The 16,418-nt window shown below is 46.3% G+C and overlaps 1 protein-coding gene across 1 annotated transcript; it reads left to right on the top strand.

Moving 5' to 3' along the window:
- The first annotated feature begins 7,344 nt into the window (after positions 1 to 7,344).
- PATL2 (PAT1 homolog 2) lies at positions 7,345 to 16,104 on the top strand. The gene is made up of 13 exons (XM_061429721.1): positions 7,345 to 7,890; positions 8,499 to 8,585; positions 9,264 to 9,406; positions 9,897 to 9,977; positions 10,200 to 10,338; positions 11,773 to 11,893; positions 11,991 to 12,088; positions 12,299 to 12,352; positions 12,453 to 12,586; positions 12,709 to 12,868; positions 13,360 to 13,500; positions 14,174 to 14,271; positions 15,142 to 16,104. Exons 1-13 carry the CDS (start codon positions 7,588 to 7,590, stop codon positions 15,317 to 15,319), a joined length of 1,737 nt encoding a protein of 578 aa, XP_061285705.1. The 5' UTR covers positions 7,345 to 7,587; the 3' UTR covers positions 15,320 to 16,104.
- Positions 16,105 to 16,418: the final 314 nt, after the last annotated feature.

Here is a 16,418-nt window from a genome sequence, read left to right as displayed (position 1 = left end):
AACTGTAATCAGAAATCTTCCAACAAACAAAAGCCCAGGACCAAATGGTTTCACAGCTGAATTCTACCAAAAATTTAGAGAAAAGCTAACACCGATCCTACTCAAATTCTTCCAGAAAATTCCAGAGGAAGGTAAATTGCCAAACTCATTCTATGAGACCACCATCACCCTAATACCAAAACCAGACAAAGATGCCACAAAAAAAGAAAACTACAGGTCAATATCACTGATGAACATAGAGGCAAAAATCCTTAAAATTGTGGCAAACAGAATCCAACAACATATTTAAAAGATCATACATCATGACCAAGTGGGCTTTATCCCAGGGATGCAAGGATTCTTCAACATTTACAAATAAATCAATATGATACACCACATTAACAACTTGAAAGATAAAAACCATATGATTATCTCAATAGATGCAGAAAAAGCCTTTGACAAAATTCAACATCCATTTATGATTAAAAAAAAAAAAAACCCTCCAGAAAGCAGGCATAGAAGGAACATATCTCAACATAATAAAAGCCATGTATGATAAACCCACAGCAAACACTATCCTCAATGGCGAAAAAATTGAAAGCATTTCCCCTAAAGTCAGGAACAAGACAAGGCTGGCCACTCTCACCACTACTATTCAACATAGTTTTGGAAGTTTTAGGTCAGCAATCAGAGAAGAAAAAGAAATAAAGGGAATCCAAATTGGGAAAGAAGAAGTAAAACTTTCACTGTTTGCAGATGACATAATCCTCTACATCAGATCAGATCAGATCAGATCAGTCACTCAGTCGTGTCCACTCTTTGCGACCCCATGAATCGCAGCACGCCAGGCCTCCCTGTACATCACCAACTCCTGGAGTTCACTCAGACTCACGTCCATCGAGTCAGTGATGCCATCCAGCCATCTCATCCTCTGTCGTCCCCTTCTCCTCCTGCCCCCAATCCCTCCCAGCATCAGAGTCTTTTCCAATGAATCAACTCTTCGCATGAGGTGGCCAAAGTACTGGAGTTTCAGCTTTAGCATCATTCCTTCCAAAGAACACCCAGGGCTGATCTCCTTCAGAATAGACTGGTTGGATCTCCTTGCAGTCCAAGGGACTCTCAAGAGCCTTCTCCAACACCACAGTTCAAAACCATCAATTCTTCGGTACTCAGCCTTCTTCACAGTCCAACTCTCACATCCATACATGACCACTGGAAAAACCATAGCCTTGACTAGACAGACCTTTGTTGGCAAAGTAATGTCTCTGCTTTTGAATATGCTATCTAGGTTGGTCATAATTTCCTTCCAAGGAGTAAGCGTCTTTTAATTTCATGGCTCTAGTCACCATCTGTAGTGTGTTTGGAGCCCAGAAAAATAAAGTCTGACACTGTTTCCCCATCTATTTCCCATGAAGTGATGGGACCGGATGCCATGATCTTCATTTTCTGAATGTTGAGCTTTAAGCCAACTTTTTCACTCTCCACTTTCACTTTCATCAAGAGGCTTTTTAGTTCCTCTTCACTTTCTTTCATAAGGGTGGTGTCATCTGCATATCTGAGGTTATTGATATTTCTCCCGGCAATCTTGATTCCAGCTTGTGTTTCTTCCAGTCCAGCGTTTCTCATGATGTACTCTGCATATAAGTTAAATAAACAGGGTGACAATATACAGCCTTGACGAACTCCTTTTCCTATTTGGAACCAGTCTGTTGTTGGAATCCTCTACATAGAAAACCCTAAAGACTCCACCAGAAAATTACTAGAGCTAATCAATGAATGTGAGAGTTGGACTGTGAAGAAAGCTGAGTGCCGAAGAATTGATGCTTTTGAACTGTGGTGTTGGAGAAGACTCTTGAGAGTCCCTTGGACTGCAAGGAGATCCAACCAGTCCATCCTAAAGGAGATCAGTCCTGATTGTTCATCGGAGGGACTGATGCTGAAGCTGAAACTCCAATACTTTGGCCACCTCATGCAAAGAGTTGACTCATTGGAAAAGACCCTGATGCTGGGAGGGACTGGGGGCAGGAGGAGAAGGGGATGACAGAGGATGAGATGGCTGGATGGCATCACGGACTCAATGGAAATGAGTTTGAGTGAACTCCAGGAGTTGGTGATGGACAGGGAGACCTGGAGTGCTGTGATTCATGGGGTCACAAAGAGTCAGACACAAGCGAGCGGCTGAACTGAACTGAATCAATGAACACAGTAAAGTTGCAGGATACAAAATTAACACAGAGAAATCCCTTGCATTCCTATACACTAACAATGAGACAACAAAGAGAAATTAAGGAAACAATTCCATTCACCATTGCAATGAAAAGAATAAAATACTTAGGAATAAATCTACCTAAAGAAACAAAAGACCTATATATAGAAAAGTATAAAACACTGGTGAAAGAAATCAAAGATGACACAAATAGATGGAGAAATACACCATGTTCATAGATCAGAACAATCAATATAGTGAAAAAGAGTATGCTACCCAAAGCAATCTATAGATTCAATGCAATTCCTATCAAGCTACCAATGGTATTTTTCAGAGAACTAGAACAAATAATTTCACAATTTGTATGGGAATACAAAAAAAACTTGAATAGCCAAAGCAATCTTGAGAAAGAAGAATGGAACTGGAGGAATCAACCTGCCTGACTTCAGACTATACTACAAAGCTACAGTCATCAAGAGAGTATGCTACTGACACAAAGACAGAAAAATAGATCAATGGAACAAAATAGAAAGCCCAGAGATAAATCCACACACCTATGGACACCTTATCTTTGACAAAGAAGGTAAGAATATACAATGGAGAAAAGGCAATCTCTTTAACAAGTGGTGCTGGGAAAACTGGTCAACCACTTGCAAAAGAATGAAACTAGAACACTTTCTAACACCATACACAAAAGTAAACTCAAAATGGATTAAAGATCTAAATGTAAGACCAGAAACTATAAAACTCCTAGAGGAAAATATAGGCAATACACTCTCTGACATAAATCACAGCAGGATCCTCTATGACCCATCTCCCAGAGTAATGGAAATAAAAGCAAAAATAAACAAATGGGACCTAATTAAACTTAAAAACTTTTGCACAACAAAGGAAACTATAAGCAAGGTGAAAAGACAGCCTTCAGAATGGGAGAAAATAATAACAAACAAAGCAACTGACAAAGAATTAATCTCAAAAATATACAAGCAGCTCCTGCACCCCAATTCCAGAAAAGTAAATGACCCAATCAAAAAAATGGGCCAAAGAACTAAACAGACATTTCTCCAAAGAAGACATACAGATGGCTAACAAACACATGAAAAGATGCTCAACATCACTCATTATCAGAGAAATGCAAATCAAAACCACTATGAGGTATCATTTCACGCCAGCCAGAATGGCTGCAATCCATAAGTCTACAAGCAATAAATGCTGGAGGGGGTGCAGAGAAAAGGGAACCCTCTTACACTGTTGGTGGGAATGCAAACTAGTACAGCCACTATGGAGAACAGTGTGGAGATTCCTTAAAAAACTGGAAATAGAACTGCCTTATGATCCAGCAATCCCACTGCTGGGCATACACACTGAGGAAACCAGAAGGGAAAGACACACGTGTACCCCAATGTTCATCGCGGCACTGTTTGTAATAGCCAGGACATGGAAGCAACCTAGATGTCCATCAGCAGATGAATGGATAAGAAAACTGTGGTACATATACACAATGGAGTATTACTCAGCCATTAAAAAGAATACATTTGAGTCAGTTCTAATGAGGTGGATGAAACTGGAGCCTATTATACAGAGTGAAATAAGCCAGAAAGAAAAACACCAATACAGTATACTAACACATATATATGGAATTTAGAAAGATGGTAACAATAACCCTGTATACGAGACAGCAAAAGAGACACTGATGTATAGAACAGTCTTATGGACTCTGTGGGAGAGGGAGAGGGTAGGAAGATTTGGGAGAATGGCGTTGAAATATGTATAATATCATGTATGAAACGAGTCGCCAGTCCAGGTTCAATGCACGATACTGGATGCTTGGGGCTGGTGCACTGGAACGACCCAAAGGGATGGTATGGAGAGGGAGGAGGGAGGAGGGTTCAGGATGGGGAACACATGTATACCTGTGGCGGATTCATTTCGATATTTGGCAAAACCAATACAATATTGTAAAGTTTAAAAATAAAATAAAATTTTAAAAAATGTTGAAGTAACTGACTTACAATACTGTTACTTTTTTTGAATAGCAAAGTGATTGTTATGCATATATGTAAAAATACATATTCTTTTTTATATTTTTCCACTATGTTTTATCACAGGATACTGAATACTGTGCTGTACAGTCCTAATGTTCACATATTATTGAAGCCTGGCTTGGAGAATTTTGAGCATTACTTTACTAGCATGTGAGATGAGTGCAATTGTGTGGTACTTTGAGCATTCTTTGGCATTGCTTTTCTTTGGGATTGGAATGCAAACTGACCTTTTCCAGTCCTGTGGCCACTGTTGCGTTTTCCAAATTTGCTGGCATATTGAGTGCAGCACTTTCACAGCATCATCTTTCAGGATTTGAAATAACTCAACTGGAATTCCATCACCTCCACTAGCTTTGTTCGTAGTGATGCTTTCTAAGGTCCACTTCATTTCACATTCCAGGACGTCTGGCTCTAGGTGAGTGATCACACCATCGTGATTATCTGGGTCACGAAGATCTTTTTTGTACAGTTCTTCTGTGTATTCTTGCCACCTCTTCTTAATATCTTCTGCTTCTGTTAGGTCCATACAATTTCTGTCCTTTATCCAGCCCATCTTTGCATGAAATGTTCCCTTGGTATCTCTAATTTTCTTGAAGAGATCTCTAGTCTTTCCCATTCTGTTATTTTCCTCTATTTCTTTGCACTGATCGCTGAGGAAGGCTTTCTTATCTCTCCTTCCTTTTCTTTGGAACTCTGCATTCAGATGCTTACATCTTTCCTTTTCTCCTTTGCTTTTCACTTCTCTTCTTTTCACAGCTATTTGTAAGGCCTCCTCAGACAGCCATTTTGCTTTTTTGCATTTCTTTTCCATGGGGATGGTCTTGATCCCTGTCTCCTGTACTATGTCACGAACCTCAGTCCATGGTTCATCAGGCACTCTATCAGATCTAGTCCCCTAAATCTATCTCTCACTTCCACCGTATAGTCATAAGGGATTTGATTTAGGTCATACCTGAATGATTTAGTGGTTTTCCCTACTTTCTTCAATTTAAATCTGAATTTGGCAATAAGGAGTTCATGATCTGAGCCACAGTCAGTTCCCAGTCTTCTCTTTGCTGGCTATATAGAGCTTCTCCATCTTTGGCTGCAAAGAATATAATCAGTATGATTTTGGTGTTGACCATCTGGTGATGTCCATGTGTATAGTCTTCTCTTGTGTTGTTGGAAGAGGGTGTTTGCTATGACCAATGCATTCTCTTGGCAAAAATTTATTAGCTTTTGCCCTGCTTCATTCCATAATCCTAGGCCAAATTTGCCTGTTACTCCAGGTGTTTCTTGACTTCCTACTTTTGCATTCCAGTCCCCTATAATGAAAAGGACATCTTTTTTGGGTGTTAGTTCTACAAAGTCTTGTAGGTCTTCATAGAACCGTTCAACTTCAGCTTCTTCAGCGTTATTGGTTGGGGCATAGGCTTGGATTACCGTGATATTAAGTGATTTGCCTTGGAAACAAACAGAGATCATTCTGTCGTTTTTGAGATTGCATCAGTAACTTTCAAGCTACTTAAATTTGTCCCGTCACTCATATAGTTCTAACCTACAGAGAAACTTTTGAAAAGAATATTTTTCTTTGGAGGCACCAGAATCATGGCTCTATAACCATGACAATAGGCCTCTCACTTGCATTTTTAATGCAGAGAGTTATCTTCATCTCTTTAGTTTTATTCAGAGCTTGTGTAAAGCCTGTGTACTTCAGCTGAACATAGGATGTGGGCACAGACCCCAGAATCACTGAGGAGCTGGATGAGGCCCAGATGAGTCTCAGCATTTGCTACCAGCAGTCCTGAAGTGCTGATTTTTATTGTTATTTCCTTTTATCTTTACTCCTGAGCATCAGAACCAGGTTTCCATTTACAGCAGCCAAGAAGATAGGGGGTTATCTATATAACTCTTGCAGAAGTGTTTTCATCTGGAGAATCTGACTTCTGCATTCACTAAGAGTGGGTAACAGACTCAAGCTCAAGCAGACACAAGTTCACCAGGAAGGGCAAGTATCTGCAGGTGGCCCTTCAGGTTCCACAAGCATCCTGCCCTGAAGCACTGAGAACTTGGCTACTCTGTAGTAGCCTCACGATCCACCAGGGATTTCCTATCCAATTTAATGGAGCAAGGTTAGGGATTGAAGAGAACATAACCTGACAAAGTTCTTATTAAGACTGTGGAAAACAGGGATCCTCTTCTTAAATACTTGCTCCCAAATAACCCATCCCAGTAAACTGTACTCACAACCGCGGATGGTTCAAAATGCACTCTAATTCTCTTGCCCCCTTTCAAGGGTTTTCTTTCTCATGAGTTTGTGTTCTGACATTTCTACCAAGATGCAGTGGTTGGAGATGCTGGCCCTTTAACAGGGGAGCAAGGCAGGGGCTGGGAATCTTAAAGCCCGGGCAGCGAGCCTGCCTGGCCCAGGCTGCCATGGCCACGCCGAGCAGAAAGGACAGCCACGGTGCTGGGGTGGGTGCTGGCACCCAGGCGGCTGGGCGCCCCTCCCTGTGCACAGACTGAGGCTGGTAGTGACTGTGTGGGAGTGCTTCTCCTCCAACTCCTAGCCCTGCCTCTCCTTTCTGTCCCTCTGCAGGATAGCTCCCTAGAGCTGAGGTCAGAGAGTGGGGGGTTTAGGGCTGTCTAAGAGCATGGGATTCTGCTCCTTGGAGATCTGGATCAAAACTTTTCTGACAGCTTTGCTGGGGGGAGACCTTGGTTGTTTCAATGCTAGACCATCCTTTACTAAGGACAGGGGTTTCTGGGTCTCTTCCCTGCTCCAGGTTTACCTTCCAGAGGCTAACAATGCTCTCTCGCCAGAGGAAACAGCCTTGGAGCAAGTCTGCCAGCCCGAAAAGATAAAATGCCTCCAGGGTAATATCACCAAGTGGTCTGTGGTATCTGATAAAAGTCCCAGGAGTTCAGCGGCTTGGGGATGTGGTTCAGTGGATAGACATGGGTTTGAGTCAAACTGCTGTGAGTAATCCCCAAGTTCTCTGACCTACTGCCACATCATGAGGGTGACTGAAATCACGTTTATGGGTCTATTTTCCTCACCTTCAGAGAGAAATGATCAACACCAGCCTTGTATTGTTGTGAGCGATACATGAACATACATGTGAAGTCTCTGGCACATGAGGGTTAAATTGCCATGAGTCAGGGCAGCTGGAACTTGGTTGATTAAAGAGGCACAGAAAAGGCTGTCAGGGGGATGAGCAGGTGGAAAAGCCTGTGGTGGTATTAATGAGGCCATGCAAGAGGGGCTGAGGAAGGTGAAGGCGATTGGTACCTGCCAGGTCCTATTTGCTGCAGTCAGGGGTGGCTAGGGGCGTCCTGGGATAGTGAGGCTGGGTTGAACTCATACAGCAAGAGGCAATGTTTGAAGATGTGCTGGAGATGGCGGGTGAGCAGAAGTGCCAAGAGAAGCATCCTCTCTCGGCCGGGCGCTTCGCAGCTGAGCCTGTTTCTACTTCCTCCACAGGCTCCTGCTTAGACCAAGGCTCAGGCAAGTCCCATGTCCCCTTGGCTCTGGAGGAAGAGCTGGTGTCTGCCTCTCAATTGGAGGAAGAGGAACTGGATCCAGATTTAGCACCAGACATGGAGGAGGAGGAAGCGGAGGAGGAGAAGGAGAATGATCTGGGGGACCCAGCTGTCCAGAGCGCTGTCCACAACAGCCAGGTGCCGCGGCAGGAGGGTGTGGGGTTGTCCCGAGCCGTCTGCGTCGCACAGGCTGTTGCGCCACATCTCTCTTCTCTTCACCCCTCTCTAGGTGGGTGAACACTTTCTATTTCAGGCTTGAACCCCAGTAGACTCTCGCCTTCCTTCCCTCCTTCTGTCTGTCTCCCGCTTAGTTTCTGATGCTGCCCTCACCTTGAATGCAGGTCCAGCAGGGCTGTGTCAGCCGCCCAGGGATGCTGGCTCTGCTCCTGAAATGAGTCGTTTTCATTCCAGCTGATGAAATGAGTCATCTTTGACCTTGGGCCCCGGGTCTTTGCAGTCCCTTGGATTCCATCAGCACGTGGGGAGGCACAAGGGGTTCCCGTGCAGAAATGAAGTTACTCAGACCCTGCTTCAGCTTAACTCCTCAGATGCCCGCTGGCTTCCCTTTGGTGGAAGGAGAGGGGGTCCTGACCCTACTGACTGAAATTGAGGGAGGGCCAGGCTGCCTGTATCCTGGGTACTGGAAATTGTTGGTCCTGCTGCTCACCTCCCCCATTAACACTGGTGAATGTAGATGTTATCACAGGGGCTCATTTCTACCTGAGTTTTTCTCCCTCCCATTCCAGAAAGGTCTTCTCAGCTCCCCTGGAATCACGGCCCCTGGTGTTCCGGGGATGCCCCCTGCCTCCTTGCACTTTCCGTGGCAGATGAGTGTCTCCAGTCTCCACGCTGTGAGAAAAAGACAGGGTACAGAGAAGCAGTGTTTGGAGGGTCCCCTTTCTTAACATTACACTCTGCTCTTGACCTTGCTCTGGGGATGCAGCAAAGTGAGGTTAGGGTATGGACAGGGGGACGCCTGTTGTTCAGAGAAGCTTGGTAAAGGACAGAGCGGGTCCTGCGACAGCTGGTCTTCCTAGAAAAAGGGCAAACAATTCCAGCTTACAGAACATAAATAGCACTGAGCCTCATGCTAGAAAGAGCACATGACCCGGACTGGAGGGGCTGCCAGAAATCCAGCAGGGAGAAGAGAAGGGAACTGTAGGCTGAGCAGGGCTTCAGAGGGGTCTGAGAAGGGCTGAAGACAAGGTCTGACGACACTCAGAGGGGGAAAAGAAGGGGAGTTGACCCACATGCAGAGGAAAAAGCACAGGCTCCCACATTGTCAGGGGCCAAGAGTTACTCCCTAGCGGGTGACAAACCTGCTGGAAACAAGGGAGCCCACAGTCCGGTGTCCTCATGACTGGCTGGAGGGGCCCCTATGTGGCAGATGTTGGGTGAGGTTCTTCAAGGCAAAGGCAGGTGAGACCCTAGGGCAGAAAGGCAATCAGCAGCAAAGGCAGGATCTGTTGGTGGAGACGTGCTTCTCTCAGACCCTGAAATTCCTCTCGCAGACCCTGGACCACGTGGCTCCCCTTCCGTTCCGACCCTCCCTCCCCAGCGCCGGCTCTGCAGCCCGCCACTTTGGACCTCAACTGCCTGCACCAGACCCATCGCTCCTCTGCAGCCCGCCCACCTCGTGGCCCCTGAGGCTCAGGTGCTAGATCAGGGCGCCCCTCCCCTGGGGTCCAGACAGGCTGGGTTACCTCCAGAAGATGGGAGGTAGTAGCTGAGGAGGCATGGCTGCCCGTCTACCAGATGCCACAGAAAAATACTTAGAGAAACTCACTAAGAGACGTATGAGGTGACATGCAGTCCCTTCCCTCACAGATGAGGAGATGGAAGCCCAGCACTATCTGAGGTCAGCTGGCCCAGGAGTACTGAGCCTAGGACTCAGAAGTCCTGATAGCCAGGCCAAATGGTTTTCTATCGTGTCAGGATTTCCTGCAGCCCCATCTCAGGGATATACATCTTGGAGGGGATGTGAACCCTGCTGAGCTAGGATAGTGATGCTTCATGTGGCCGACGTTGGGTAGGGTCCTGAGCAGGTCAGGTCCCATAGCTGTCCAGCTGAGGCTCTCAGAGGCTAAAAGAAAGGGGGAGGATGCTAAGAGCTTGCTCCCACCCAGCCCACGTTTCTTTCTAAGTCTCCCCAGTCATCTGACCCAGCTCCACCCTCAGCACCAGCGGATCTTGAAGCAGCAGCAACAGCAGGGTCGACCACGAAGGTAAAGCCTAGAGGAGGAGCAGGATTGAGTGGAACACCCTGCATGCTGGGTTTTCCCTTGCGGCAAGGCACCTCCCCCAAAGCCCCCCCACCCTCCCCCTGATATCCAGCTCCAGGCTCTCTACTCCTTGGGGAGTTCTCTGGGGATGGGGTAGGCAGGTGGGGTTGAGGTAGGAGGGGTCAGGGAGGTGTAGGTCTAAAGAGCCCTCCTCCTGGCTTGAAGTCCCCCAGCCAAGAAGTGGCCCCAGCAGCCAGACTCCTATGCTAACCTCATGACACAGAAGGAGAAGGACTGGGTGGTAAGAGTGCAGATGGTTCAGCTGCAGAGTGAGAACCCCCGCCTCGATGACTATTACTACCAGGTGAGTCCCAGCGCCTCTGACCTTGGAGCCAAATGGCCTGACTCCATAGCCCTGAGAGCCTTCCTTCAGCTCACAGTCGCCACGTCCCTTCTCGTGGGAGGGACGACTGTGAAAGGATGGGGTCATATTTCTATACTTGACATCCAAACTCCTTCCCTTTCTCCTAAATTTCAGCTGCAGGGGATTATTTGTGATTCCTTAAACACTCTGAGATTTTTGTCTCCATCCTTTGACAAGAATTTCTCCTAATCAGTCTGAAAATAACATTCTCATCTTTCATACACATTGGTTTCTCTTAGAAATGACTTGTTATAAACATTCGTCTACTTACCTTTTACTTTTTTTTAAGATCTAAATCAAGAAACTTTTATAGGTAATGGAATTCAATTTCTTGAACAAATGTGGCAGGTTTTTTGACTCCTTTCTGTCTTCTTCCTGTCTACCCTTTGTCCATGAGTTCTGGGTTGTCTGGGCTTCCCTTTGGCTCGGACAGTAAAGAATCTGCCTGCAGTGCAGGAGACCTGGATTCGATACCAGTGTTGGGAAGATCCCATGGAGAAGTAAATGGCTACCCACTCCAGTATTCTTGCCTGGAGAATTTCATGGACAGAGGAGCCTGGTGGGCTACAGTCCATGGGGTCACAAAAAGTCGGATATGACTGAGTACTTTCACTTTCTGGATTTGTCTAAGTTTTATATCACTTTCTCTTCAACCACCTGAGACCACTAGCAAGGTTCCCACCTTTATCTCCTTCCTATTGACGTTAGATTCCTCCTTTCTTCCCACCATGCTTAAAAACCCCTCTACCTTCTGCCAGGATCATTTGAATGTGATCATCTTACACTCTTGACTTTTAGACATTGTTTCTCAATGAAGGAGCTTTTTCAAACCTTTGTTTAACTCAGTCAGTGGCTTTATTTTAGTTCTGGATTTCACAGATAGTAGAGCTGCTATGCCAGCCCACACAAGAGTAGAACTGGCTGAGAGGCCAGTTGACAGCAGTGTCCTCTCTGTCCTTCAGTGGAGAGAGGTGGTTTGTCATGCCATCAGAGAATGCTGATTTGGGACAGAACAGGTAGGACCATCAAATTAAAATGGGGAGAGGGGAGGATGGGGCGACTGCATATAACTTAGAATAAGGAGTGAAGGAAGCCTGCAGACCCTGGGACACATTTTACTTCTGGGCTCTCTGCTTTGCTTCTCTGCCTTTCCATCCTAGCTCTTCAAGTCCTTAGGATGGGGGCCCCAGATCAGGTGGCATGGGGCTTAGGGTGCTGAAGATGTATTATTGTGGCTCTAGAAGAGCCTTACATCCCAGGAGCATTTCTGGAATGAATGCTGTAGACAAGGGTGTACTAAGAGCTTGCACTGGAGAACCCTAACTCTTACGTTTAACCAACGAGTATACATTTGACTAATTCGTGAACTCTCAGGAATATTATCAGAAACTAGAGAAGAAGCAGGCAGATGAAGAGCTGCTTGGGCAAAGAAGCAGATTTGAGTCTCTCAAGCTGGTCACACCTTACATTCAGAAGGCGGAGGCTTATGAATCAGGTAGGACCGCGGCTGACCTGCTGGGTTGGGACGGACATCTGGCTGGACCCAGGTGGAAAGCAGAGGGGCACGTGCCTTTCTGACTCCTTCCACACAGTGGTTCGAATCGAGGGTTCCCTGGGCCAGGTAGCTGTATCAACGTGTTTTACCCCTCGCCGAGCTATCGATGCTGTGCCCCACGGAACTCAAGAGCAGGTAGGAATTTATCTTCCTACAGCCTTTTTCTCTCCCTGTGTTTTGGAGAAAGGTCTGGAGCACTGTCATACTTGAGTTCAGATTGTGAGCTAAGAGAAAGGGGAGTGATCAGGCTTTGTGATTTAGTCTTTACAGCTCACGTCCTGGCCTGGCTAGGCGTGGGCTGCTGCTGTTGGAGTTGTGGCTGACAGCCAGGGACTCTTTCTCTAGGAGACAGCAGCTGCAAGCAGTCAGAGGCTGTGGGTGCTGTACCGGATTGAGAAGGTGAGACCTCAGCCTTAGCAGTGAGTTCCTTGCCTCCGCTAAGAACAGGATATGCTCACACTGGCCCCTTCGCCCTCTCTCCCCACCCTCACGCTCCCAGATGTTCCTTCAGTTGCTGGAGATAGAGGATGGCCAGCAGGATGCACCTGCGCAGCCCCGTGACTCTGAGCAGCGGAGCAGCCGGGTTGAGAAGCTCTTCCAGGCCTTAAAGGCCCAGGGGCAGAATAATCTGGAGTGAGTGTGGGACGGTCACACCCCTTCCCAGGAGCAGACAGTAGTTTAGCTTCGGCCCCTCCCTTCTAACACCGGCCCTCTACTCTAGCGGAGCCCTTCGATGTTCGCCTGTGTCCCTGCAGGGCGGCGGATGACGGCTTCCTTCAGGCACTGTCCGTGGGGAAGGGGAAAGCCCTGGTGGCCCGGCTCCTCCCCATCCTGCCCCGGGATCGAGCTGTCAGCTTGCTGCTGGCCATCACCCGCCACCTGCCCTTCCTGGTCAAGAGGGACGTGGCCGATCAGGTAGTGTGGCACGAAGTGGAGGAGAGGATGGTTTTGTGGATGGGTTAGCAATGCTTATCCCTTCTCCTCCTTCCACTCCCCACCCTCAGAGAAGCCAGAGAAGGTTTTGGGTGGTGAGGGAGACTCACCCTGCCACCCTCAGGGGAGGGGGTTATAGAAGACTGCCACAGGAACAGCTGATGATCTTTGATCTTCAGGCACAGTGAAGAAAGGAAAACCCGTGGGCATATGTAACACAGGTGTGCGTGTGCTCTGGCGGTTAGAGAAGATGAGGACCACCTGATAAGTGCCGAGCCCCAGGCTCCTTCGCTTAGGGAAGGCATGTAGGACAAGTGGTGTTGAGGGGTTGCCGCTAGGGATGAAGGCACTTAAGTGGTGATAGGCCTGGTAGGTCTGAGCTGACCAGAAGGGCCTAGAAGCAGGTTGGCAAGAAAGAGCCTGGAGGTGAAGTTGTCAAGGAGTCGGAGAGGCCCTTTATGATCTTTCTGCAGGCCCTGCAAATGTTATTTCAACCTCTGAGCAAATGTATCAGGCACTTGACGTTCCGTGAACTCCTCCAAGGACTTCAGGGACTCATGCAGCTACCACCTGGCTCCTCTGAGCGGCCAATCACCATGGTGCTTCAGAATCAGGTAACACGTGTGGGAGGCTTCGGTCTCTCCACAGGAGGCTTCAGGTGCTAACTGGAATGGACCCAGGGTGGGGTTGCTTTTTTAACAAGCTCCAGATGATGATGGTGCCTCTGGATCAGAAGTCACCAAACATTTTTGATAGTGAATCCTTTTACTACAAAAAATATTCTGAACTATACCACCTATGTGTTTATAAATCATATAAATGGAACACTATACTTAAATTAGGTGCATAATAAATACAAGGTGAGATCTATATGTGAAAGATCTCATATCTTCTAATATTCTAGTGGATTATCCTGTGAACCCCTTCTGAAGATCTTTGCCTCATGCAGTGCCTCTTAAAATGGGCTCCACATCCTACCCATATCAAATTCCTGGGTCCATTCCCAACCTACAGTCTCTGACTCCTCAGGGTAGAGACCACAACTGTGTATTTCATCATCAGCTTCCCAGAGGAATCTTTTGGACAGTTCAGAGCAGTGATTTCCTTGGAAAGAGCTCAGAGTTTCTTGGCCAGCCTGGGTAAAACTTGATGGGTTGTGGGTGTTGGACTCCATCTGTACCTATGAACTTACCCTTTTAGTTGGGAAACAACAGAGCCAGGGAAGCACTGGGTGCCTATGGTAAACTCATTTTTACCCTGGACACTTTGACACTTTATCACTTGCAGTTTGGCATATCTTTGCTCTATGCACTGCTAAGTCATGGGGAGCAGCTGGTATCACTGAATTCTTCCCTCAAGGAGCCCAGCAGTGACCATTCAGCTTGGTAAGATCATAAAAACCTTGTAAATACTATTTCAGTACCACTGGGATGTGTGCTAAGTTGCTTCAGTCCTGTCCAACTCTTTGTGACCCTATAGACTGTATCCTGCCAGATTCCTCTATCCATGAGATTGTTTAGGCAAGACTGCTGGAGTGGGTTGCTGTGCCCTCCTCCAGGGGATCTTCCCAACCCAGGGATCAAACCTGCATCTCCTGCATTGGCAGGCAGGTTCTTTATTGCTAGTGCCACCTGGGAACCCCCCTGGGATATGTAGGCTAAACCAGATTAGCTGTTTCCTGAGTGGTTTAATCAAGCACCAGGGAGGAAGTTAGACAGAGAAGAGGCAACTAGCAGAGTTGTAGCTGTTTTGCCCTTTTTTTTTTTTCTGTAGTGCCTAGAGAGCTGTCCCCCATGGGAGGCAATATATAGTGAAGTCACTCAGTCGTGTCTGACTCTTTGCGACCCTGTGGACTGTAGCCCACCAGGCTCCTCCATCCATGGGATTCTCCAGGCAAGAATAGAGACAAGCCTTAGAGTTTAGCAGACCTAGGTGTGAATTCTGCTTCTGTCACTTACCAGCAGCATAACATGGGGGCACATTATTTCACTTTCTTTAGCCCGTTCCTCCCCTATAAACTAGGGATCGAAGGATGATGGTACTAACCAGTTAGAGACCTGAAGATTAAGCAAGACAGAAGATGCGTAAAGCACTAAGCATTGCCTGGCACATACCAAACAGGCAAACGCTCTATCTTAATTGCTGTAGGTGCAGAGGGTGGTAAGTGGTGGTCAAAAATAACAAGAAACCTGGGCCCTGAGTCTATTTCCCGCATAAACACTAAGATGCTGATGTGTTTCTTCTCTGCCCTCCAGGACAGACATGGTGGTTCTCACTGCCTGGGAGATTGCTCAGATGCCCACAGCCTCACTGGCAGAACCCCTGGCCTTCCCCAGCAACCTTCTTCCCCTGTTCTGCCACCACGTGGACAAACAATTGGTACAGAAGCTGGAGGCTAGGATGGAGTATGTGACCGTGGAAATAAGATCATAGCCCCAGGCTGAAGCCCAGACTAGGCTCTACCACTTCTCTACTATGTTTAAACCAAGATTATGGAGGATAATTTGCTTTTCGAAGTATTTCTAGACGTGGGTACTTACTGAGTAACCAGTCTGCTCCAAGTTAGGGTTGTATGGCCTGTTTCTTCAGCCAAACCTTTCCATTTTTTCCCTAGGAATTTTGATTATTTATCACACTAAGATATTTGAGAGTAAGAATTAGTTTGAGAAGATGAACTATTCATTCAACAAGTATTTGAGGGACAACTCAAATGTAAACAAGATGTAAACGCACAAAGAACAAGTAAGTCATCTTTCCTCAGAACTTTGCATCTGCTGGACAGAGCTACTAATCACATCATACAGTACTTTAAAGGGAAGTTATTTGGAGTTGATCCCTCTTTTAGTAGGTTTGTTTTGATCTACTGATCAGGTTGTTCCAGAATGCCTATATATGGGGAAAGTTTAGTGATCAGACACTAGCTGTGTATAGGTTTTGCCCACAGGGATCCAGAGAGTCTGAAGACAATTTTACGCCTTGATATATCAGCAGACCTTGCCCAAAACCTTTTCTCATGTTCAAAAAACTGAACTATGTGCCTAAAAAGGCAGAGCAAAATGAGGTATAATTTAAAAGATAACAGAATGTAGTGCTTCAGCTTGTTTGTAAGTTAAGAGGTATAATCAAAGTCACTTTCTTTTGTGTGAAGCTTCACAAGTGTCCTTAATGTAAGGGACAAGTCCTTGTCGTGTTGAACAATAGACTGACTTTGAAAACTGTTCTGGTGTTGCCATTTTTTATAAGTAGCCCTAGCTGAGCTAAGAGGGTTGGATATAAACATCTCCCTTGAGATATGAAATGTTTGGTTTACTTTGACAAACGGGGTCATTCACTCATCAACAAACACTGGAGCCCCTTTTTTGAACCAGGTACCATTTCAGGTGGTTGAGAAACACTGATGACCAAAGAAAAGTCCTTGCTCTTCTGAAGTTTACATTCTGGTTGGACAGGGACTGACGGAAGATACCAAGTAGTAATAAATACTGTGGGGGAAACACAATTGGAGTGAAATGGAAGGTCTGTCAATTAGAGG

The sequence above is a fragment of the Bos javanicus genome, chromosome 10, assembly GCF_032452875.1.
Source record: "Bos javanicus breed banteng chromosome 10, ARS-OSU_banteng_1.0, whole genome shotgun sequence".
In the NCBI taxonomy this organism is placed as follows: Eukaryota; Metazoa; Chordata; class Mammalia; order Artiodactyla; family Bovidae; genus Bos; species Bos javanicus.
Note: the sequence above shows the minus strand (reverse complement) of the source record. Positions and strands in the feature narration are given on the sequence as shown.